General features: G+C 40.1%; 1 protein-coding gene across 1 annotated transcript; it reads right to left on the bottom strand.

The window, feature by feature from the left end:
• Nucleotides 1-1737: 1737 nt before the first annotated feature.
• znf507 (zinc finger protein 507) lies at nucleotides 1738-24739 on the bottom strand. Its single transcript, XM_023429745.2, has 7 exons — nucleotides 24624-24739; nucleotides 20211-22631; nucleotides 17414-17531; nucleotides 17134-17242; nucleotides 10659-10763; nucleotides 7393-7527; nucleotides 1738-6589 (listed from the first exon to the last, which is right to left on the bottom strand). The coding sequence occupies exons 2-7, from the start codon at nucleotides 22626-22628 to the stop codon at nucleotides 6115-6117; spliced, it is 3360 nt and encodes a 1119-aa protein (XP_023285513.1). The 5' UTR covers nucleotides 22629-22631; nucleotides 24624-24739; the 3' UTR covers nucleotides 1738-6114.
• Nucleotides 24740-26335: the final 1596 nt, after the last annotated feature.

The following is a 26335-nucleotide window of genomic DNA, read 5'->3' as shown; positions in this document are numbered from 1 at the left end:
CAGGAAGATGGCCCATTAAAGATATCCCTCCTCTCTCCCAGTGTGCCCAATCTGACTCTCTTTAGCCGCCATGGGATCAAAAATCCTCTTCCTTTTTTCACTCACTGTAACACAAAACAAGATTCACAGAGCAAGGAAATCTGGGAATTAACCATTAAACAAGTTGAAAAGCAAACCAGCTGCAAGAGTCCCTTGAATTGATTCTGGAGTAGCTCCAGCTTCTTGCCCTGTCTTCAACCTTGTTTCTTTCTTTGCCTTATTTCATATATATTTTGCCTTGATCTCCACTTTCATGGTGGGACCTTAAAAGGTTTAGGTAGCAAACTTGATCCTTTAAAGAAATGAATAGACGGGGATGATTCTTTTTTTCCTGATTGTGCAGTCAGGGTTTCATGTAAAAGCGAAAGGGATTACAGAAACAGACATTTTTCTCTTTCAAATTGTGCATGTGTGCGTGAAGTCATGGGAGGCACTATAGGCTTGGCTTATCGTTGCACTGCTGGACCTTGAGTCACTGTATTTCATAAGAAATAATCAATAAAAAAAAAACTACCTGAATATAAAGATTTATTTTTGCCTGAATGCAGTAGTGGATGTATACTTGTACTTAATGTATGATTTCTAACCAGTTTTCAAGACTGCTTATAAAAGCTCTGATTCAACTGTGTTTGAAATCTTTTCCTTGTGTATTGAAAAGATTTAATCAAATGTTAACCTTGCAAACATCCTTGCATAACAGTGTGATAAGGTGGCCTCTGGACCCCTAACCCTACTTTAAAAAACTGTTGCAGTAAAATGGAGGATGGGACAAAACCTATTCTCACTCCTGTGGTCATGTGTAAAGTAATAGAAGACATGTTTTACACTCTCATACCATACTAGAATGCTATAAGACAGTTTTCTAACAATATTCCATGTGAGCTGCACAGATCTGGAGCACTTTACATATCTCATACCTTTTATCAGTTCACTTGATGAGGAGCCCAGAGGAAGGCTGGAAGCAGTTTGAGTTTCCATACATTACCATTCAACCCAACCCCTCCACAACTTGTAAGGGTTAATAAAAACACACACTGTATCTCTACCTGTCTGTCTTATCTGTCTGTATGAGCTCTAAGACAAGTGAGCCTCCCTCCAAGCCTGGGATGTAGCAGGTGAAGAACAAGCTGGGTTTGCATGAAAAAGAAATAGGGCATGAACACATTATAAAACAGTGGCCCACTTGGAACGGACATATAAAATGGCCCTGACCCCTCGGCCTGTGACTGATAGGCTTGTTCAGTAATCCATCAATGTTTAAGATGCAAGAACAAGTTTACACTGATCTCAAAAGCGGAACAACGGATGTTTCTCATTTTACAATGAGACAGAGCATAGAACCGCCTTGTGTCAATATAGAATGAGTTCATTGAGTTTTTTCTTGAGGCACAGTCTGATATTATGGCCCCATAGTTGATGCTAAGGAGGAGAAGAAATTGAAGGCCCTTTACACTTTGAACTCATTTTCACTTCTCTCATCTGGTGCTAAAAAGTATTGTATAATCACACAAGTTTTTTTTTTTTTTTTTTTTTTGGCATTTCGCTTTATAATCAAACGACACATGGACATTTACCTTTATATAATATGGGACCTTTAAAATATGTGGGTGTTAATTAAAAAATATATATTACATTCAGATTTTTCTCCAGTTTATGGTGAAATATTCTCAATACTCACAAACACGACCAAAGACAAAGTCATTTTTTTTCTCAGCCTTTATTACCAAAAATACAATGGCAAAGTAGTGACATTATACTGCCTATGATGTCCTAGAAATAAATAAACATAAAGCAAACCTCACACTGCTGTCTGAGACAATTCAATGTTGAAACTCCATTACAAAATTGAGTATGAGTGAAAATACACTGATCAGGACAGACATGTTATACGTTTCCACGTCCTTTGGTTTAAATATACTCGGCTCATTTAGCTTAAAACTTTCAGTTCCCTCAAACAGACTGGGTGTAAATAAGAACAGAACCAAAATTCAATCTAAAACTTTTTTTTTTTTTTACCTCAATTGTTTGTTTTTTTATTATTAAAAATAGATTTTCTCTTTAAAAAAAAAAAGAGTCAGTTTTAGGTTTTGCAGTCTTCATCTACATATGTACATACTTAAAAATACATTACCAAGTGTTTGAGCTCATTACTAGCTAAAAGAGCTAGTGGTAATATATGAAAGGGCTTTTTCAGATACTTGGTTTGTTGTTTCTCGCTTCAAACAAACTGCTAAATAAAAAAGAAAATGTAGATTTGCGTCTATGGAAAACCTACTGAGGTGATCAAGATTTTTGCTCCCACTTGAATATAACTGACTGACCATTAAAATAAGAACATTTGGATATCTGACTGATATCTGAGTTTTGGCAGAGAGGTCAAACTTCTAGCTCCCGACAAATAAAGGCACAACTACAACAAAAGACAGTTTTTCCTATTTTAAATCACCTCATATGGCACAGATTTATGTGTCTGTAGTTGTGGTGTGAATTATAACTGAATAAGGAATTGTAGCTACAGTGAACAGGGATGGTCTGAAAGAGGTAACCACACACTTGCTTTCATGCTTGAAGTGTCTGCAGGCTGTGTTGACACACTTTTGCAATCTCTGACACCGAATGGGACACAACACTGCCCACAAAATCCCACTTGACCTACATCCATTTACCACCATGGTAACTACTTGGAACTGTTGTCATGAGCTTTCTTGGAATCAGTATAAAAGGCCGTGGTACATGACTACTAAATCTTCCAGGTCTGACTGACACTGCAGTGCTTGGTTTGCTGTGAAACTTGAACTAAAATGTATTATTTGCACAGTGTCAAGCTATTATATTATTCCCTGTTAACACATTACTGTACAGTCATAAGTTCTGTGCGTTTAGTACCTAAATTGGGTTTTATTTTTTGTAGATTTAGCGATCATTTCTATTGATTATGATAACACTGTACCCACCAAATCTTAAGGGATTTGTTGAAAATAAGAAAAAAAACTACCGGCCTAATTGTTGAGAACATGGGGTTCATTACCACAACATAGTACAAGCAGCAAGAAACACAATTAGTCAAGTTATAATCAAACTAACAGCTGAGTGACATTATCAAAAACACTTTATTTGTACCAAACCTAAATCCAAACATGAGCGCACCCAAAATACTGTTGCGAACTGTGCACTCACAACTACGGTAAGTAGAGAGGGTCAGTTGAACCAGGAAGTTGGGCTGTAAACTCACGGATGATTACAAGGGACACTTTGGTTTCCCTTCCTAAGACGTTTGTGTAACTGTGCTTGAAGGTGAGGCTATAACTGTTTTCTATGCTAATGCAACATGAAGGAAGCTAGTGAGCCATGCTGCACAAATAATCACACAAAGCATTTTAGATTTGACACCTTAAAGGCCTGTGACTGTGTTTAATGGAAAAGCCTTACAGTAATGTTAGTATGTTGCACATTTGAGGCAGTGAGAGCTCAGCATTTTTTTTTTTTTTTTGTGAAAACCTTACTCCGACATTAACCAGGTGAGTACAGTGTTACTGGCCCATAGAAATGATCGTCACAAGTATGGAAATAAAATCCAGGTTAAACCAAATTTATCCTTTAACACAGTGTTCATTTATTCATTTGTGGAACTGAATAATTACGAGCTGTCAGATTAATGGAAGATCCCATATAATAGAAATGAGAGGCGTGGGGTGAGGTGTGTCTGTGGTCCAGGCTTTTATTCTCGCTGCTCATTTAAATGCATGCCATGTTAATCCGATGGGAGGGACACTGAAGCCCCACTTTTTTTCTTTTTTTTTTATTTCAGAAATGTCACCATCCTCCTTAATTCTGCCACGTAGAATTGTAAATTAAAAGCCAGACAATAATTATCTGCTATGATAATGAGAATTCCAGCCCAGGTAGCAGGTCTTTGAGATAGAGATTTAATTTAGTTTTACTCACTACGCAACACACACACGTACACACGTGCAGAGACACACACACAGACACAGACACACACACACACACGTGCAGACACACACACAGACACACACACACGTGCAGAGACACACACACACACACACACACACACACACACACACACACACACACACACACACACACACACGCGCAGACACAATTGCGAGTTGTTATGTAAGGCGGGGGGGCATGAATTATGGATATTCCATTTTATCTTAATTTCCTGTTTCTGTCTGTGTGGTTGTAAGGGAGGGATGGCATACTGATGAATTAACGTAACATAGTGACGTCTGAAGGGTTGAAACCTGAGACTGGGGTTTAAAAGAATAAACCTTATCTTCAATCTGATTTAATTTTCTGTTAATTTTGGATGTTTTGATGTGATCCTGATGGGTTCATGTAGCAGAAACACAAACGTTCTCCTGTATAAGGCTCTGTGGTCTTCAACATGAAAGCCTCGGCCATTTCTCTCATTTGTGTCCTGAACGAATGGCACAGTTAGTTTAACGTGATTTAACATTAAAGTGCCAGACATATTTTAGTTGTCGTAAAAAGCTTCTGGGCGACAAGTTCAAATGTTTTCCTTTGAGAAAAAGCCATTTGTTGCCATTCATTGTGTATGAAAATGAGACAATCAATCACAGTTAACATGAAGCCTTCATTGATCGACTTGTCTGTTTTATCGTTGTTACACTGAGCCAGGGTGAATGTTTTTATATCAGCGCTGCAGTTATTATATTACACTCCTGGACTCTGCCAAGAAACCTCAAAAACATGTCACCTTCCAAACTTTTATTTTAACATCCACGTCTTCTTATTTCAGGCATGTATTTCAGCTGGGACAGCAGTCATTTCAAGTTGTGTTTGACACTAGAAAGTTTGTATTTTAAAAATGCTGACAAAAAAAAAAAAAAAAAAAAGTAATAATAATTATAAAAATGTTATTATATACAACATAAATTCCATGGGCTATAAAAAAAAAAAGACTATACCTTCAATGACAACTATCAAAGTGTGCCTAGCACCACAATCACATGTGAAAACAGGTGAGTCTGATTCAATACAACATATTCCTGCTCTCAAATATCCAGGCACCTTACAATTAAAACAACAACAGCCCTACCTACGCTAACTTCCCTTTTAATCATTCCTTTTGTCAGCCAAAACCAAAGACCTCTGTCTCCAGAAGACCACTCATCAAAGACCGAGTTCTGCTTTCTCTAATCGACTTCCACACCTCCTCCGAGAACTATCACTTTCTCCCGCTACTTTATAATCCAACAAGTAAAAATTACAGTCACTCATACAAACAAAAACAAAAAAAGATGCAAATAACGATAAACATTTGCCTCTCTTAACTGGCATAACGGAGACTAACATGCATAAAACCTTGATAAATATTAAATCATATTCAAGCTATGATACATGCCTCGAGGCATTGGTGAGTTTGCACATGTACCTCCTTAACAAGGCTAGAGCCTCAACGGTGTCGAATTAAATACGTTAAATATTACAGTAGCAATAAAAGAGCTGCCTTATAGTCAATATATGAATTAGACTGGAAAATGTGTGAATATTTTTTCTACTGAGGGATTGTGTGGTTTTGTGAGGTATGAACTTGTCCCTGTAGAGTGAAAAATCTAACTTGGGTTTGAGCTCGGGCTTTTCCCTTGAAGTCAACACTGCTTCCCTACAGACACACTTTGTGTCTCCAATGTCAAATTATTTGATACAAATATTAAAGAGCTTATAACATTGTTTTATGTTTTTTTTTTTTTTTTTTTTAAACATTCCTTTCAAAGGATATGCCACTCAGAAAATCATTTCATCATTTTTCTTGACACCTGTTCAAGGTGTCTGCATCGGACAGCAGTTGTCGCAGCCTTACAGTTGTAACTCTCCGACACCATGGCCGACCTAACCACGGAGCGTGCTGACAAATGACAGGAGAGTTAGCTACTATTGTAAAGTAGATGTCAAACGGTCACAACTTGATTTCCACCAGAACCACTTTGAGGTAAAGAAACATTATGAAATACTTCTGTGGGCAGCAGATCGCTGTAAGAGCACAGGGTCAGTGTTAAGATATAGAGAGGGAGGGGAGGGGAGGTCTCACTCTGCAGTTTGGAGGCTTGCTTGTACTTCTGGTTGCTGCTGCTGCTCCTTGTTGAGGATGATGCTGATGATGTCTCCCTCATGCTCCTTCATGTGCTCCATCAGCCGCTCCTTACTGGTGGACTCGAAGCCACAGATGCAGCAACAGAACAAGAGCACACAGTATTCCATGCTGGTGCCCGGGACAGGGGCCTGGCATGTGCGCGGCTGGCTCTGGGACTGAGGGTTGAGCTGTGTGGGGTCCTTCCCCTGGGGGCTCGCGGATTCACCGGGCCACTGTGAAGGGTCTGTGGTGGGTGCGGGAAGAACAGCTGAGCTGTCCGCAGCCAGGTCAACTGCAGTTGTTGTTGTCGTCGTCAGTGTTGGCGTTGGCATTGGCTCCATGGGGCCCTTGACTTTTTCCTTTGAGGGCTGGGCCACTGCAGGGCGTTCTGCCACCGACTCCAGCACTGCGGACAACTTCTGAGGAGCTCTGAGGGGAAGAAAGGATCATCAGGAGGAATACAACAAGATGAAATGACATGATTTAAAGTTTTCTAATTGACCATGTAATAGTTTTCATTTTTTGTCATTTGTGGTATAATAGATGAATGAAGTTACTTGAGGAACATAATGATGAATAATGAATAATCACATGTACAAGTTCAATCTTGGCAATTAGCTGAATCTCACGTTTTGTGTGTAATAGCCAGCTAGTGTTTTATCACTGGTATTAAATTAGCTTCAGAGTTAACACATAGAAGATGCAGTTGATAGAGAGAAACACTGACATTTGTACATTCACACAAACCTCAGTGTATCAATGCAATAAATATAGAAAGCTACTTTTGAAAGAGGCTTTAGGAAAAATAAACAATAAACCAGTGATAATCAACTAACCACATCCATGGTATCTGCTTAACATATCTGCCTTGTTGTTATTTGCCCAAAGTCACATACACTATTCAAAGTTTTTCTCACAATCTATACATTTCTTTAAGTGGATGTTTTGCTATTGCAATTGAAGAGCAGAGCTGCAGCTTCCTAATGTGGTGGTTTTCTAGAAACACATTTTTACACCTATAGGCGACACTGGTTTGTATCTCGTACGTGTTGTTTCCTTCACATTGCTTTGTTTAAAAGGTCGGTCTTCACATACGTTCTTTTTTTTTTTATTGTATAAAGGTATTTCAATCAGAATGAATGTGGCCACACTACGAGTGGATATACAGTGGATATGTACAAATACAGAAACTCCAAGTGCAGATACCACTGTACTTGAGTTTATGTGTTTACCGGTTGCTCTGGGAGATGGCCTCGTTAATTGCTTTGTTAACTTGCTCGTAGTTGTAGTTCTGGTCTCCTGCGTGCTTCCACATGTGGGATTTGAGCGACGGAGGATGACTGCACACGTAGCCGCACAGAGAGCACCTGGAAGAGAGATGAAAATAAAATTGAAATAAAAAAGGAGGGGTGATGAGCATAGGAATGAGAGCGGATCAAATCCTAGTTGATTTAATATGCGTACTGAGGTTCTACTAATCCTTCTTCTACTTTCTATCAAGAGGAATCATCCTGACTCAACACTCCACAGGGGATACTAAGCTTGAGAGACAGAGACAAAGAGTGCAGGGCAGAAATAGGATTTACAGCTCGCTGGTGAAGTCATTTGTCAAAATTAGAAGAATTATGGGTCATTTCTTTATCAACGACCCAAATGCTTGAAGCAGCAAATATCATTTAAGCTAAAGAACAAGCACATTTGCCATGACAGCTGACTGGACAAGGTCTTGTGAGAACAGGTTCAAACGGTGGTGCGGTATGTTTGCAAAGAAGATCAACCACAGGACCGTGTGACAGTCGATATGTGATTTTAGCAGGAATTCAAAACCTAAACTACTAATAAACCCAAGTGTTGATGGTGATCTATCGGGGAAGCAAGTTTATTTTACATGAGTGCAGGGATCAGAAAGTATAAAGGAGTTACAACAGCGACGGATACACGTGTCATACTTTGGGTATTTTAGCAGTTCATTAAAAAGTGAGTGAGCTGTAGCATCCACACAGAAGCTATCTCCTTATCTCTTAATATTACAGTACAAAATCCCTCTTTATTCTGTTTCTACCTCATCAGCATTTGTCAGGACAACTGTATTCTGGGCCAATAGTGGTCATAATCAATAAAGTGCAGCCTGACTGGCCGTCAGTCATCAGAATATGATTCTCTCCACATGGGTAGTCCATATGTATAAAGCCAGTGTCAACACAGACCAAATCTGAACTAAAAGGTGATAATGAATCACTTTTTTTCTTGGCCTGGACCAAATGAACAGGACTGCAGGTGTGAAAGAGACCAGGATGTATCACCCCTCTGTTGCTTCGATTTCAACCATTCTTTTAAAAATCTGTCTGACTCACAATACTGTTTGTCGAAATGACCCCAGTCAATCTATCCATCTGTGTGATACAGAAAGAGCCCCCAACTTCATGAAAGTGCAGGACTAAATAACGTGAGAGCCCCTTTAATTGAAAAATGTGTCTGTCCCACTTGTACTGTATGGAATCGTGTATCCCAGCATTGCAGGTACTGCTGACTGTGACACACAGCTAGGGATGGGTTACGAGCCCCGGTACTGAACGGGCCCCGGGGCTACATTATTCAAGACCGCTATATGAATAAGCGGTTCCGTTCCGGTATCGTTTTTGTTTCTCTCCGCCAGCTAAACGTTATCTTGCACATTTATTTCACCAACTCCGTCAAATATCCTTCTATGTATGTATATTTTCGCTATTCTCACAGAAGTAGAGAAATCTCTCAGTATCAGTAAGAGTAGTAGTACCGTTAAAATCTTAATGATACCCATCCCTACACACAGCACAGGTATTCTGTGAAGTGGCAATCAGCAATCAGTGCCATGCTCAGGGCTGAGGATATTTAACATTTTACGAAGGACTGAGTGTTCACTCTCATTCACTTTCTCCACCCACCAACCACTAACATTGCAATCAGACGCCCATTTCTCAAGTCTCCAGCCCGCTGGGACCACGATAGCGCACACATCAGGTCACTAATACAGTGGCAAGAAAGAGTGAGTGACCCCTTTGGAGTTATCTGAATTCATATACAAATTTGTCTTAAAATGGGATCCAATCATCATATCTATTTTAACTACTAACACACAAATCATTGTACTGTTCTTGTCCACATTGAAAACACCAATCAAACATTCACAGTGTAGGTTGGAAAAGTTTAAAAAAAAAAAAAAAGCCCCAGGCTAATGGCATCAACAAAACCTAATTGGAGTCAGGTGGTGGTAAACCTGGAGTCCGACCAATGAAAGACAAGATTGGAGAGCTGTGAGTTAGAGCTGTTTTGACTTTTAGAAAATCTGATTCAAAAGAAGCATTTGCTGATATGAACCATGCCTTTCAAAAAGAGAGTTCTCTGAAGATGTATGATCAAGAACTGTTAGTTCATCAATACGCACAGAGACAAATTGTCTGTAAATGAAGTAATTTAGTTCTGTGTCTACTAGCCATAGAAGTGGGAGCCCAGTTCTCCGAACACCTACTACAGAATGACTTCAAACAAAGAAAATCCAGAGTGGCCCAGTCAGAGCCCAGAACTGAACCCAGTGGAGACGCTGTGAAATGACCTGAAGAGAGCCGCTCACACCAGACATCCTTGAGAATATGTCAGAACATTGTGCATGTCTGATCACCAGCTTTCTGGAAGAGCTCGTTTGAGGCTAATGCTGCAAAGGAGGTTCGACCAGTTATTAAATCCAAGGTTCGCTTACTTTTTCCACCAGGGGCCGGTTTCACAAAGATAGACTTTGACTGTGGCTTAGATAGAACAAATTGTCAGACTTCAGATAGATGTCTAAATTCATCCATTAAGACTTTTTTTCAAAAAAAAAAAAGAAGAAAAAAAAAAGGGCAAACCGAGGAGCCGCATCCAACCACTCAGCTCAGTCTATCCCAGCAGAAAATGTGTGTCTACTGTTTTTTTTTGTTGTTGTTGTTGTTGTGCTACTGGTTAGCGTAGGTGTCATTGATTGTTGGTAACATGGTAACATTGGTCTTAGTCCTGAGTTAGGGGTAAGGTGTCTAATGTTTTGGCTTAAAATGAGTCAGTCTTTACTTTTGTCAAACGGTCTGACTTGTATTAGACAAACATATGAGCAAGATTAAGACTGGTCTAACGCTGCAGAGCAGTCTGAAATAACTGTGAAACCGGCCCCAGCACTGCGAATGTTTAATGGCTGTTTCCAATAAAGACACAGAAAATTATTGATTGAAAATTGTTTGCATGTTATTAGCTTCAGCACATTGTATTTTTCTGGACTTTTGACTTATATGAAAATCAGCTGATATTTTATGACACATTAAGGCAGAAAAACCAGGTGATTCCAAAGCGCTCACAAACTTTTTCGTGCCACTGTAGAGTCAGACTCAAATGGACTCAGATAACCCCAGCAGCTCTTCATTCTCACCTCAGAGGGTCACTGGTCATTCTTATCATCTCTCTCTGTAGTGAGTGTGTGTTTGATGTTTCTCACCTGTACTGCTCCAGCAGCTGCACAGCTTGGTGCTCCTGAGGGTGCCTCCTCATGTGGCTCTTTAAACTGTTCATGTTGGTGGTGGCAAAATCACAGCTACAACACCTGGAAAATGGAAAAAAGCAGAGACAAGAGATGAGAGAACATGGAGTTAGAGCAGCAGCTATTTTAACAAGCTGCCTTTTGAGGCCATCATGAAGCTTCTTTGCACTTGTAGCCTGGAGGGAGATAAGGGATTTACAACACAACAGAGAGGAAACGGCTGCTTTAAGAATAAGAATAAATCGTAATGTTTTCTACTTTGTTGCACTTTGCTGGGGTTGGAAGATGAAACTGGATTCTTAGTTGCTTAGAGGCGAATACAAGGTCTGTAAACAGAGGCTACACTCAACTCACGGCCATTTGCACAGCATTTAAATAAAATAAAAAGCAAAACAAAGAATTGCACCCTTATAATGTGATGCTTAGTGGGGCTAGAATATTAAAAAGACAGATCTGACCAACTGACGACAAGAAGAAAAAAAAAGAAAAGTGTAATTGTTCATATTCATTTTTTTTAAACGAAATATAATTATGCATTACTTTTTAAAATAGAAAACACAAATGTTTTAGTTTTATTACCTTTTCATGAATTCAATTTTTATGCATGTTGATCAGCCTCCTTGTGCTGAATGTTTTATTGCTTCTACAACAACAATAACAACAACAACAACAACAACAACAACAACAATATGAGGACTGACACAACTCTGACTCTGATTGTCCTGTGGACCAGGAGAGAACAAATTGATATTATAACACGTACTTTTATGTGCCTGAGGTGTGGTAGTTGGAAAATAAAGTGGGCTTGCCTGAAGGAAACTCAAGCAAGAGATTTGGAGAGTATCAACAGCAAGGCACAGAAGCAGCGTATTTGGCTGTTACTGTGTTGAGCGATATGTGCATACTCATGTGCAGTGGAGAAGCAGATTGCATTACAAGAGGAATTAAAAAAAAAAGTTTTGGTGAATATTTTTGTTTCTGTGAAGTGAAGTCATGAGCAGGAAGTTACTGCTCCCAGCCTAGAATCAGACCAGTACATATTCCCCGTAAAACAGCAAATTGTTGTTTTTACTTTTTGGTTTTTGTACAGATCAAATAAACAAGATAATGATTAACATTTTGTTAATCAGTGAGATTTAAACACGGTAAGCAGATTTTCTTATTTAAGGACTAGGCCAGGTTGGCGGTTTCTGTAAGGTAAGCTAACTGGCTGTAGCTTCATATTTATTGTAAATAAAAGATTAATCAATCTTCTCATCTAACTTAACAAATATCAAACTATTGCTCTAGAATTACTGTTTTTAGTTAAAATAAGTTAAAATATGCCACATCTTCTCAGTACATAATCAGAAAATCAAAAGCATTACTAATAACTCAGCTGGGAATCAATTAAAAAAATATAGTTAGTTAAACTTATTGATAAAGTACTGATCTGCTAAATGAGGGGAACTTTACAGATTGAAAGTAGATTTTGGTGATGTTGAAATTGGAATGACAATTAGCACATAAAAAAGGTAGATGTACTGTTTGGCAGCTAGTTGGTCAACTGAGAGTCTGAAACAGGAACAGGAACACAGAAAAAAATGCTTAGCACTTAATGCTATTGTTCATCAAACTACAAAACAGGATCAGTTTGAAATGTTGCAGGGAGTAACAAGGAGCGGCCACAGTGGGCTGTTAGACGAAGCGCTGCAGGCGACAGACTGCCCACCAACTTCTCAGGGAGGTAACAAACTCCTTTCTCTGAGCCTCAGATTCACATTCAGAGCGTGTACAGCATCACGGTTGCTCACAGAATGATGGAGAAAGACCAATTACTGCCTGACTTCTTTATCAAAACAATATTTTGTTTTGCTGCCTCCAGACCTCTGTGACCTGGTGTATTAAACAGCATCGGCTGTTACCACCAGTAGCTATGGGTCAATCAACCAGGGCTGAAATCTTCAGGATTGCCACAAACTCACAACAAAATCACAAACATTATAATCTTATACCAGGAGCCTGTAAAAGTGTTTCAGACATTTTACCAATGCAAATGTGATGCTCTCTCACCCATCCTCAAGAAAAGCATGGTTCCTGGCAGTACCACAGTACAACACAGCTACAGAGCACAGTACTGTGCAGTGAGCACTTTTAATGGAAAGGTTTTTGCCATTTGATTGCAATGGTGGAAAAGAATGAATACCAATGCAGATTCTGTCCTTGTAACATGATCATGATTGGCACTTCTGCACGCTTTGCCAATTACGTTGCTGATGAAGGAATAGCTAAATACTAGCATTAGTCCAGTCTGTCGTTTACCTTCAGATCCTGTGCTACCTATATTTCACTATCAGCATTGCAATAAAATGTCATCTACTGGGACCTTTTACAGTAATTCTGCTAATTATAATGTAGCGTATACACTGTAAGTAATAACCCACTGCATGCATGCAGGGGACTGTGCACTTCTACATGCTTCTCACAGATGATGATATGCACTGGCACACATCAGATAATCTGTTCACAAAGATGTGATCATGCCTGCAGATACAGAGCAGAGGGACAGCTCATTGAAGTTTGAGCATTGCAGCACAATTTTGGTGAAACACTATCATACGTCATAGACTAGACAGGGTATACATGTGGCAAAGTTCTATTACCTGTGATAAAAGCGCAATCTGTAAGTACTTGGCCGCTGACACAGCTTTTGCCTTGTTTGTTCTGTACTCCAACACAGTGGATGAGGAATGAAACAATGATTATGAGGGTAAAGTGCTGACTTTCAGCTTTAATTTGAGTCTGTTTACATTCAGGCTGAGTGTACAACAGTGCAGAAGTGCAGCCCTGTCATTATCCTTCTGGACTGCAGTTAAAGCTGAAAATCAGCACTTTAACCTTAAAGTCTTTGTTTCATTTCAAATCCAGTGTTCGGGAGTACAGAGACAAGACGACAGACCGTAGCAAAGAAAATGTGCTCTGGTCCTAACTCCTACAGACCACACTGTGGCTCTGATAGACTTCCATTAAATATATCGGCCTAAATTACAGTATGCAAATAGACTCATATTAAGTATCATAGACTTCATGTGTGAAGAAAAAAAAAGTGGATCTTTACATGTCGATATTTCATTTTAAGTATATGCACTCACTGGGCACTTTCCTCCATTTGCTCTTAAAGCAGCCTTAATTCTTCATGTCATTGATTCCACAAGAGGTTGGAAACTTTCCTCTGAGACTCCTCTGACATGATTGACTCACATCATTTGTGGAGATCTGTCAGCTGAACATTCAAGCTGCCAATCTCCTGTTCTACCACATCCCAAAGCTGTTCTACTGGATTCAGGTCTGGAGACTGGGAGGCCAGTGAAGCTCACTGAACTCATCGTTATGTTCATGAAACCAGTTTGGGACGACTTTAGCTTTGTGACATGGAGCACTATCCTGCTGGACCTCTCCGATAGAGGATGGTAAACTGTGATCATAAACGATGCACATGGTCAGAAACAATACTCAGATAGACTGTGACATTCTAGTTTGAAGACAACATTCCCCACACCATCACACCACCACCACTAGCCTGGACTGTTGACACAAGACAAGTTGGGTCCATGGATTCATGTTGCCAAATTCTGATCCAGATTCATGAGACCAGGCTATGTCTTTCCAGTCTTCAACTGTCTAGTGTTGGTAAGTCTGTGTCCACTGCAGCCTCAGGTTTCTGATCTTGGCTGACATTTTGAGTAAAAACACTACAGACTCAAGTGTGAAAACCCATGAGATCAGCAGTTTCAGAAATAATCAAACCAGCCTGTCTGGCACCAACAATCAGTCCCCATTCTGATGTTTGATGTGAACATTAACTGAAGCTCCTGACCTGTATCTGCAGGATTTTATACACTGCACTGCTGGAACATGATTGGCTGATTGGATAATTGTTTGAATAAACAGGTATACAGATGTTCCTAATAAAGTGCTTGGTGAGTGCAATCTGTCCTCATGAAAACATAAGGACTAGAACAAAAGCACATACACACAATAGTGACATTTACAGATTCAGCTGAAGCACACGTCACAGTCTTTCGGCCATGACAGTTGCTTTATTCAGGCATGTAAAACCATTATCTCTGTTGCTGAAGTTTGAATGTTCTCTTTTCACCTAACTGGATGTACTTGAATATTTATATCTGGATCATATAACATTTCCTATGTTTGCTCTCATACCATTGGCTAACAGGAAGTTTGATCATTCTGGTTAGAAACAGCAATTAAATGCTACCTGACCTTTTCCAGAGCAGACAGAAGTCGTGTTAGGTGTGTGAGTATTTCTGTACGTACATTTGACCGTAGTGCACTGGCGACAGTTAAAAAAGCTGACACAAACACGCATATGGATTCAAACCTAACGGCAGCTACGTGTTAACACAAAGGCCAAGTGCCAACACAGAGTGTGGGAGAGAGAGACAGTGTGAGAAAGTGTGACTGTGTCTATACAGTGAGAGCACTGTGCTGCTCTGAGCATTACTCGGCCTCTACTGCCATCTAATGGATCTTTCTAAAATGGCTAGGCTCAGTATCTGGCAATTATGGTATTTGGTTAGATCACTGCCTGAAACAGAAAGTGAAAACTTAAAATGTAATATTCACTGATGACTGACACAAAACAGAACAAAAACACAGGAATGGTATTGAACTTGAAGGGGAATATTCTATCTATTTAAATGCTGATAACCCTTTAAACCACATGTTCTATTTAAGATTTTCTTCTAATATGCAGGAAAAAAAAATTATATCATATTCTAAAGCCTTGTTAAAAAATGATTGAAAAAAACTTGATATCCAATTTGCAGCAGAAAGGAGATATGAAATCAGTCTCTAAAAATACAGACATTGGTGTCACCTTTGTTAATTTGCTGTGTTTTATGTCAAGGAGTTTATTGTAGAAAACAAAATCAATGTCAAGGATAAAGCTGCAGTATGTTCTGTCCATTGAAACTGCTGTCACGTTGGATTTGACTGTGACCATAAATGCTGTAATAGAAATTTTACCCCGCCATGCTAAGTAGAATATAAAGTACAAATATCTATAGTACATAGAGCCAGAGTGTAAGGACACTGTTAAATCAAAGAAATAAGAATTAATGGTGTATATAAAATGTCTCAAGTGACAACTATGAAGCTCGGGAGCAGCTCTTTTATCACTGAAACACATTTCATAATGAAAAAAACTTCTCATGTTTTAAATGTGCTTTCCTCTCAGTGAAGAGGACGAACTGAAGTCAAACAAAAGGCACATTCAATGATTAAAACAATTACATGGACCATTTTCACAAATTTACTCAATAATTTATGAAGCATGTGAACTCAATAAATGATTTATGTTCATGTACTTTTTACATGGTCACTCAATAATTCACACAGTTTAATTCTCCTGCATCCAGCCAGAATCTAATCATGCACAACTGTGCACAGATGACTGGAATTTATTAAAACACACAGATTCCTCCAATTCTGAACTTACTGCTTTCTTCATCATCCCTCCTCTTTCCATTTTATAAGCAAAGGGCAATATACAAAACATTTAAGGAGTCATTATCTAGCTGGTAAAAAGTTTTGAAACACTCACATGCTGTGTCTCCATTTGTGTATTTGCTTACTCACAACTTCCTGTTTTGTGTGTGTTCACATTGACAAGTATGGTTAACATGCAGTGCACTATAAATGTGATGGTGCACTCAAAACATGTAAAACAATGGAAACCTCTATCCCGCAACGGTTGCCATCTTGGCTACGTAAAAGAAGGGGAGGGACCATGAATGTATTCTTAAACTTGTGAAAATGGCGACTGAAGAAGGACACCTCTCCTGTGCCGATGGCGGCTAAATTTCCATGTCGTATGACAAAGGCGGTAGACAGGAAAGGAGAATGTTCATTTTCAGGTAAAGTGAGCAAAGCAGCCAGCAGGTGGGCGACAATCCTGGTCACCTTTTGTCATTTTCAGTGAGTGCACAACAACAGTGTTTGCTTTGGGACAACACTACTCTGTTTAAATTCACGCACTATGCCAGTGAGTATATTGTGTACACAGTGTGCTACACATGAGTATCTGATTTGAGACATAGCAACACTGTTGTGGCACCTGGACTTCATGAAAAAACCTTGGTGACTCTTTGTGCTAATACGATGTTTTCAGTAACATCACCTGCTGTGCACAGCACATCACATGTATTCTACATATAGATATGAACATTTCCTATAAACTTTAAGCTTTTGTTATTACAACAAATTCAAAATGCTAATGAACCAAAACCCTACACCAGTTGCTCATGGCTCATTGTTACTACAGGTACCTGTGCAGGTGTGGCCACCTAGTATGTCTGGATTGGTTAGTGACTGGTATGAGTGCTTGCAATCAGGTATTAGTGCATTTTAACAAGTTTTCAAAACAACTCACCGATAAGGCTTGTCGGAGTTATGAATCCGCCGGTGGTTCCTCACTCCAACATATGTAGAGCTGGTGTAGTCGCACACGTCACACTTATACATCTTCTGAACACCACATTCTTTAACAGAGGACAATTGAAACAGCTTTACAACTTTCTGAAAACCACACTGACAAAAATCACATCACAATATGATAACAGGAGAACTGTGACACAGAGGGAGGAGAGTGTCGGCTGCTCATTTAAACCTCCTATTTTGATACATAACGAGGCCATAAAAACATGTCTTACCTTCCTCTGTTACCCGCTCACCTTCCTCCACTGTGGCCACAGTTTCAGTGACGGGTGTGAGGTCTGCCGTGTCACTGCTGAAGCTATGATGCTCTCTTTCATGATTTCTTAACTGACTCTAGGTAAAGAAAACACAAACACACACACACAATAAGATTTCTACACAAAGAAATGAAAATATATGTAGTTGACATTCAAAACAGCTCGTAGTGATCTTCAGTGATGCACTGTGCAAGTTTAATAGACCCCTCACTCACTAATGCCACCTCTGGTGCATTTGTCATAGCAGTGGGCCAGCCTCCACCATTCATACTTACAAACTCTTTTAGCCTAACTCCCAAATCTGCTGAATAATATGATGAACTTAATCTCAGCACTGGAGTCCCACGATAGCAGTGGAATCAATATTTCACTCCTCTGCCTGTATCATCAAACCGAGACAAACTTCCACTGCTGAACTGCACCAGGCTCTTCCAACTTTCATCTCTTACCGACAAGGTCTATCACTTCACAAAGGCAATTCATACAGTTAATTTAAGCTTTAACTCGTCTTCTTTAATGCTTGGAATTGCTGAGAAAGAAAAACTGATGACAGGACAGAGGGGGAAAGTTTCTGGATTTCCATATCCCTGTACACAGCACTGTCTGCATATCACAAAAACAAATGCAACAAAGAATTTTCCAATATACTGTGTGTATGTGTTCTACACGGATATTTGTGGAAAAAAAGTGTCTTCAAAATATTCTACATATACTATATCTACACTGAAATCTTTCTGTCATCCAATCAAAAACTGTGGCCTCCATTATTTCTGTTATTTATCAACCTGCCGATTGTGTTCTCATTTAATCGTTGTCCACAAAATGTCACAAGTTATAAATGTGCATAATCATTCCCCAGAAGCAAATTTAACATATTCACAAGTATTCTATTATTCCAAAGTCCAAGTACCAAAAAGTCCAAAAATCAATATTCAGTTTACTGGCATATAATGAAAAAGAAAAGCATCAAATCATCCTCACATTTAAGAAGCTGGAATTTCTCGCATTTTATTTCGAAAATAACATTAACAAATAAAAGATGCATTGACTAATCGCTGACTAATAAAAATGATGGGAAAAAGAGAGTGAGAAAAAAAAAAAAAAAGAGTTTGTGACCCACAGCCACCACCTCATCTGTCAAATCATGGTGGTTGTTCTGTTAAGGCTGTTAAGCAACAGGGTGAATGCAGAGATATACAGGTCCTTTCTGTTTGCAGAGTTTAGCCAGATGCATCAAAACTCTCTGAACAACATTTCATAATCCAGCGGGTCAACGATCCTAAACATATGACCAAAGCAACCAAGGAGCTTTTTAGCGTGAAGAGTTGGAATATCCTCAGCTGGACGATTCAGTCACCTGATCTCAGTTCAACTGAGCTGAACTCCACCTGCTGAAGACCAGACCAAAGGTAGAGAGACCACAACAAGGAAGAGCTGAGAGAGGCTGCACTGAAGACCTGGGAGAGCATCACCAGGGAAGATATAAAGTGCCCGCTGAGGTCTGTGGGTCACTGCAAACTGCAAAGCATTTTCCACAAAACATTAATGTTTTTGTTTGACTTAATTTGTAAACTATGGGAACTGTATGTTAAAACGGTTATACTGTATTTCCCACGCAGGTCTTTCTATATTGATGTAAACCTACTCAAATTAAAGCTAAGATTTCAATGTAGTATTCCATTTCTTATTTCAAATTGAATGAACTGAGGCACAGAGCCCGACAAATGAAAAATGTGTAACTTACGGTTTGGACTGTATATCATTTTGTACTGCGATATCAATTGTGACAAAACAAAATTATTTAATCTTGTTTAATTTAATCTATTTGGAGACCAGAAAAAATTTATTAAAAAAAAAAAAAAAAAAAAAACGTGAATGCATTTTTTTGTCTCATCCACTGAATTAAACACCCAAGAAATCAAGTTAATTCATTACATTGGTGAAAAATAAAATATTTCCATTTAGAAAAATCCTGCTAATTGATTTGCATCATGGCCAACAATAATCATAATATAATCAAAGTTATTACAAGGATAGAAACCACAGTATAAACAGCTGAAAAGTTGTGCCAAGGTATATATATATCACCATATTCCCTTATTTTTAACCCAAACAAATCTTAGATCTTGTAATGTGTTTTTATAGAAATAATGAGGACATAGTTTGAAAATTCAGGGGGTTGTGTTTTCATCTGGACGGACAGAAACTGATCGCCTCCTGATTGGGTCTCATCAGTCAGACAGTGGTGAGTGCACATGGATAGCTACCAGAGCTAACACCAGCAGTTTGTTTAATAACTTGGAACACATTCACATTGCCAAATATGTTTATGGCTCAAAGAAAGACAGATTGATAAGCGCCAAACTAATAGTTCATTAATTGAAATTGAGGTAAAAGTTTAAAATATATTGATTTGAAATCATATATCACCCATGTCATATCACCCCGCCCTCACGGAAACTGTTACCCAGTGGCACAAGTGAACCTGAGGAAGCAAAGAGGTGCACTGCTAGTGTTATATTTACTCTGAAGTACATAGAAATTGTTCCTTTACAGTATACAAATCAGCATGGCCCGCACATCCGCCCATTCTACCATGACAAGAACCCCAGTTCAGACTCTAACACTAGAGCTACCTCAACAGATTCCAAATTTCTTAACATTATAAATTTAGTATGTAAGCAGTCTAATTACTGGATTACATATAAAATAACAGTATTGCAATTCTACACTGTGAATGTTGACATTTCCTCACCTTATAGTGGAAGGCATCTGGGCACTGCTTGCACTGGTACGTCCTGGTCTTGCAATGGTGGATCATGTGGCTCTCCAGGTCCTTACTGTCTGAGGCGATGTGCTCACAGATGGGACACTGATACGGCTGCCTCTGCCTGTGCACCCGTAGGTGCTGCTTAATGTAGCCCTTATTGCCGCTGCTGTAGCGACATAGGCGGCATCGGTATGGCCTGTCACTGCCGGGAATGTAGTCCACCAGACCACCATCAGGAGATGCAACCAACCCGTCCATTCCCGGGATGGTACACATGTAGCTCCCGGCTCCGTTCCCTGTAACCACACCGGCCATGGCTCCGTTATGGAATTGTGCATTGTCCTGAAGCTCTTTTAAGATATCCTCATCAGAGGTGTTCTGGTCTGAGCGCTCTCGAAGTCTTTCGATGACGGTGAGCAGTGACAGGCTGATGCCCGCTTTAGTGGCAGGACCCTCCTCGTCTACCTCCCCAAGGCTCAGGGACCCCAACTCTTCCTCTCTGTCCTCACTATCAAGCTCCAAGTCCAATAGAGCTGCTGTTGTCTCCATGTCAGAAGCCTTCTGTCCAGCTGTAGTCACCTCTACCAGTTTCTGGCCCATGTTCTGGCACGGTGCCTGGGCTGCTATAGTCTTGAGGCTTACCTTGGTGCTGGAGGTGGGGAGTTCAGGGGTCCTCATAGGCATAGTTACCAGGGCCTCAGCAGCCAGTGAGTGCAGGCGGAGGGACTCAGAATGTGTCCGCTTTCGACCAGCTGGGGGAATGTTTTCATCCCTTGGAGCATTGCTACTTTTAGCAACAGAAGACTTAAGATCAGCTCCTAATGGCTGGCTGTCAGCAGCACCTGCACTGCAGTCGAGGACCACCTCATCCTTCACAGCACCCACGAGGTCCCGCTCTACTTCCTCTGCATCCAGTAAGTTCTTGTCCCTGTCCACGTCTGGGCTAAGAAGTAGTGGGTTAGCGGCCATGACTGAGTCCTCAGCTGAGGGAAGGCGTTCTACAATCACGTTGATATGGCCAGCACTGTTGGGACTGCTGTTGATGATTTTCTGTGCCGATGACAGTAAGCTGTCCGTGATAGAGGTACTATCATGGTGACTATCTATCTCAACCTCTGTCTCTGCCTCCGTCGTCACCTGCACCTCCACCATGGGCTCCTCTTTGATAGGATACACACTCTCCTCCTCTTCCGCTGCTGTTTTTGGACTTTCAGTAAGATCGGAGACCGGATGATTTAACACATCCTGTTTATTGTCAACAGCCAATGGCACACAGAGCTGGAGTTTGAAGGCAGTGGGGAGCTTTTGCAGGCTTTTATCTTGAAGAGCTGGGGAAAGAACAACTACTTCCTCGCTGGTTACGGCAGTGTTAGCTGCAGCCTGGGAGTCTCTCGTCGTTGGAGCCCCGTCTTCATCCTCAAAGATGGGGTAAGAGCAGTCGACCAGGCCAGCGTGCTTCCAGGCATGGGTCTTAAGCATTCGCTGCTGGCTGCACACGTAGCTGCAGATCAGGCAGCGGTACAATCCATACTCCTCATGGCTATACCATTTCTTCTTCTGTGGTAGCGCTTTGGAACTGTCCACTGAGCTTTTAACCACCTCTGTCCCTATACTGCCACCGCCCCCAGTCCAGTCCCCTTTCTGCTTTCTTAAACCCTCTTCCTTCACCTCACTGCAGGTATCCAACGGAGTGGAATTCCTCTTCAGGTTGCCTCCGTTGTCAAAGTGCAGCTTGACGTGAGCCTCCAGCTGCCTGTGGTCTCTGGAGGTAAAGCGACACTCGGAGCACATGAGGATGAGGTCACTGAGCTGCTCATTGTGTTGCTTCAGGTGCTCTTTGAGCAAGGGCAGTGTCTGGGAGAGATAAGGGCACAGGCTGCACTGATAGCATGTTACTGTCCGCTTGTTGTTGCTGCTGTTTGGGTTACCAGCTACCTCTGTTACCGTGGAGGCGATGCTGTTGTTGTTACTGTCACCTGAAACAGGTGGAGAAACAGCACCATCAACTGTGCTGCCATCTAATCTCACCTCCTCTGTGCTGTCCTCCTCCTTACAGTTCCTCTTCAGTTTCTTATTGGGAGAGCCTCCTCTGCTCCCCCTCGCCCCGTCCTCACCTCCTCCTCCTCCTCCCCGTGCAGAGGAGGCCTGTTGGAATGCTCTTTTCTGTCCCCCCAAGTTGCAGCGGCGCTGGGGACGCTTCTCCACAATTTTGCTGAGCTTCTCAATCACCTGTATGAGAGAATCGGGAGCTTGTTTCTGCTGAAAACTCTGGAAGGTGTCCTTCTTTACGTCCTGCTGGGTTTGGGTTTGAGAGAGGGACTGCAGCGCTGATGGAGTAGATGAGGACGAGGAGGCAGTGGAGGAGTGTGTGATGAGTACAGCGACATTGCTGATCTCCTCCATGACCTGGCAGACAGCAGAGAACAAAGAAATAAGTTTGTAATCTGGTTGATGCTTTATAGTGCACTAGATTTCAACAGATGTGACCCCTTAAAACTAATTATGGACAGGTATTTTAAAATATCTATATGTTCCTCCAGAATTTTATCAACTAATAATACTCAAACAATTTGAATTCATTTTTAGGTGGGATAGCATGTTCTTATAGAAAAGCATGGCATGTTTGAGATAAAATCCTCTATATCCTAGCTGACAGCTACCTACCCATTAGTAAGCTGACATTTTCAGAGGCAGAACAGCCATCGTTATTTTAGAGTATGATTCTCTCAAATTATTATTATCAACATAAATTATTTGTCTAGAGTTACTTTAGTGAATGAAAAATGGTCATCATGGTTTGCCAGTGATTATAATGACGTCTTCAAATTGCTTATTTGTCAAGTTCAAAACTCAATGTTACTCAATTTAAAACAATATAACAACAGATAAGTGCAGCCAATTTTGGTACTTAAGAAGCTAGAATTTGTAGATGTTTGGCATTTTTGCTTTATAAATGACAAACAGTTATCATCAAAACACTTGTTTATTTTTGTTCACTTATCAATCAATTGAATAATACGTACAGTTCTGTCAATATTAGATATAATGATAGGTATTGTTAGATAACAGACTACTTTGTGATTCAAGGATTTGTGTTGACTTTAAGTATTTTACAACTGCTTTTCACAACAGATCTCCCAACAGCAAAACCCTTAACACAAAATTCATCACACAGTAAGTTGTATGGACATCACAGGACATGTATGTGTTCACCAATGAATTCTAACCATTTCTGCATTTTAGAATGAAGTTGTTGTCAATAAGCAACTAATTTTAATCTAAACACAGTCTTATTCACAGTTTCAGTTACAGTTTTATTAACATTTCTTTATGGGCTCCTAGAGAAAGTAAAACTACTCTATCTATTGAAGAAAAAGAGTTATTGATCGTATCTCGTACTTTGTTATTTATCTATGCTATTTACCCAGGGTCTAGTGAGGGGATTGGCTGTTAAGAAGAAAAGGGAAGTAGAAAAAACAACCAGTGTGTTAAGTGATATAGCTTAACTCATGATAAGCCCTCTCACTGCTAGTTACACGTGCACCATGTGCATCTGTTTACAAACAGCTTGAGGGAAATGGTCACAGCTCATGTGGCTGAAATCCTTTCATCTGTGCAAATCCAACACTTTCCTCTTTGTCACTTTCAGACCACAATTCATCTTCCCCTTTCTCCCACTTCTGCTTCTGTGTGACTACATCAAAACAGTAGGATACACATTGGGATAGAGGTTACCACATGCTGTAATTACTGGCTTTTATCCAGAAACTTATAAACAGTGGCAAAGAAGAGTGATCTGTTTGACAAAAATGGACATCTTTGAGAGATGTGTCACAAAAACAATTTAAATCAGCCAAATAAACAACACACTGTAAAATAACTTAAAGTTTGTCACTTGAAAATGTAAAAGTTAGGCCCTCTGTAATAAAGTGCCTACAGTGCAGTTAGTGTAGTCTCTCTGTAGACACCCTTATGTGCTTGAACCAGTCTCAGAGCACCTGTTATGTCAGGATCTAAAAATATTTTCATTCCTCTGCAGAATGAAGCTGAACACACTCCACCACCCTAAACTCACACTGAAACATCGAACAACCACCAGCTAATGTTAGCTAACATGCTACGACACTTTAAGAGACTTTGATACGAAGAAAAAAAGAAATTTAAGAGGATTTAATTTAAAAGGAAGCAGGACACACACGGTTAGCTTCGCAGTTAGCTTCCCAGCTTGCTGTGTGCTATTCAAAGACACACACACACACACACGAACACAGACACACGAGTCCCACACAGTGCTAGCATTCACTCACTTGAACAGCTATACAAGGGCATTTTAATTATCTTTTTGGTCAATGAGTGACGGAGAAACGCGTGACTGTAATTTAGTGAAAATATACTCACTGACACAGAAAGGCTCAGCGCTCTTTGTCCTCAGCACATAAAACTACTTTGTTTTATTCGTTAGCCATAAAAAGTGGCCTCTCTCTCCCCACATTGCAAAATGGCGAGGATGGAATATCAGTCACGTGACTCGGAGTTTGGGTCAGGTGACCAACACCGATTGACATGTTGCCTGATGCTGCCTTCATGTGCTGCGCGTAAAACACAATTTCAAAGTATTCGTGGGGGCGTTCAGGGGTTTGAGTAAGGTTTTGTCAATAGGGCGACTAATATTGTCACTACAAAGACAAAATGAGGAGAAATGGTGCGAAAGGAATTTATGGTGAGAATTTCTAACGCAATTTTAAATTAGAGATTACTTAATGGTGTGTGTGCGTGTGTGTGTGTGTGTGTGTATGTGTGTGTGTGTGTGTGTGTGTGTGTGTGTGTGTGTGTGTGTGTGTGCTGATCCATACATCCATCCATACATCCGTACATCCATCCATTTGCTGCTCACTGACTGTTATTTATTTCATGGACGATCTATATTTCCATCTACTTGTTAAATTAGTCATATATATAATTGGACAGCATTAGTACCAGAACCTCTGAGAATATAGTGGGAGAGTTGGAAGAACAATAGCAAAACTACCCTCTCAGAGCCCTATGTGAATGCAACAGTGATAACTGAAGCGGAGGCAGCTGTAATATCAGCACTGAAGTAGCAGTGTTTGCAAGGGATCAGGATGATAAGGAAAGGCTCTGACAGCTTAAATATATCATCTTATTAATGTGAACTGTGAATTAATATTATGAGATTTGCCTCTGCCAGTATTCTTATTACATGTCTGCTGGATGTTTGACAGCTCCCTATGTTGAATCTTTAGTATGTTTTTAAATGGTAGAACTCTTTGAGGGGAAAGATTTTTCTCAAACATGATCAAATTGGTTGCAAAAAACAAAGAGAATTGCACAGAAAAAACAAACAGAATTACCTGAAAATGTAGGTGTCTATATGAGTGCTTATTTAAGTGATGGATTTTGATCATATTTGGGGAATGATTTTACATAGTTCACATGAAACATAGGGAAACCTCATTATTATGTGTGGATACACAGTTCTAACATCATCCACGTTTCTGTGTTGGTGCAGGAATGTGTTTGACTCTTTAAATATGAAGTGGAAGAGGCAGAGAGGTTTATTAGATAACAGGCATAGCCATGGTGTCCACTTGGTCACAGTTATTAATAAAATATCTATTTTTATGAAGACCTGGCCAAGAGGAAAAATCCTGCGTCCTGGTGTCTCTCATGAAGCAGGCTGAAGATGACAAGGGAGGAAGATAGAGGAAAATGTGTGAACTGATGGGGAGGTTAAGGAATCAAGAAAATCAGATTAAGGAGGTTCAGAGAAAACCAAAGGAGCTCTTTGTGGGGGGGACTGAGCCTCGCTCCAACCTCTCCAAGTGATATCAGCCCTAACTGTATCTTAATATTTACGCTGGTTTCAGTACTCTATTTTCAGACAGTGAGCCTATATTTAGGCAATGTCTTTTTATGGGTCAGTAGGCTGACTCCCAAAAACATTTCAAGATTTCTTCCTGAAAAATAAATCAAAGAGAAACAGAGACAAAGTTCTGGGACTTTTGATTCAGTCAGTTTAGTCTGTTGTGTTGAGTTTATAAACAGTTACTGATTTCCAAAGGAATTTCCTTAAAATAACTGCTCTATAG

This window comes from Seriola lalandi, unplaced genomic scaffold (genome assembly GCF_002814215.2).
Source record: "Seriola lalandi dorsalis isolate HSWRI2012SDOR001 ecotype SW California unplaced genomic scaffold, Sedor1 jcf7180002054898, whole genome shotgun sequence".
Classification (NCBI taxonomy): Eukaryota; Metazoa; Chordata; class Actinopteri; order Carangiformes; family Carangidae; genus Seriola; species Seriola lalandi.
This window is presented reverse-complemented; position numbering and strand designations above follow the sequence as displayed.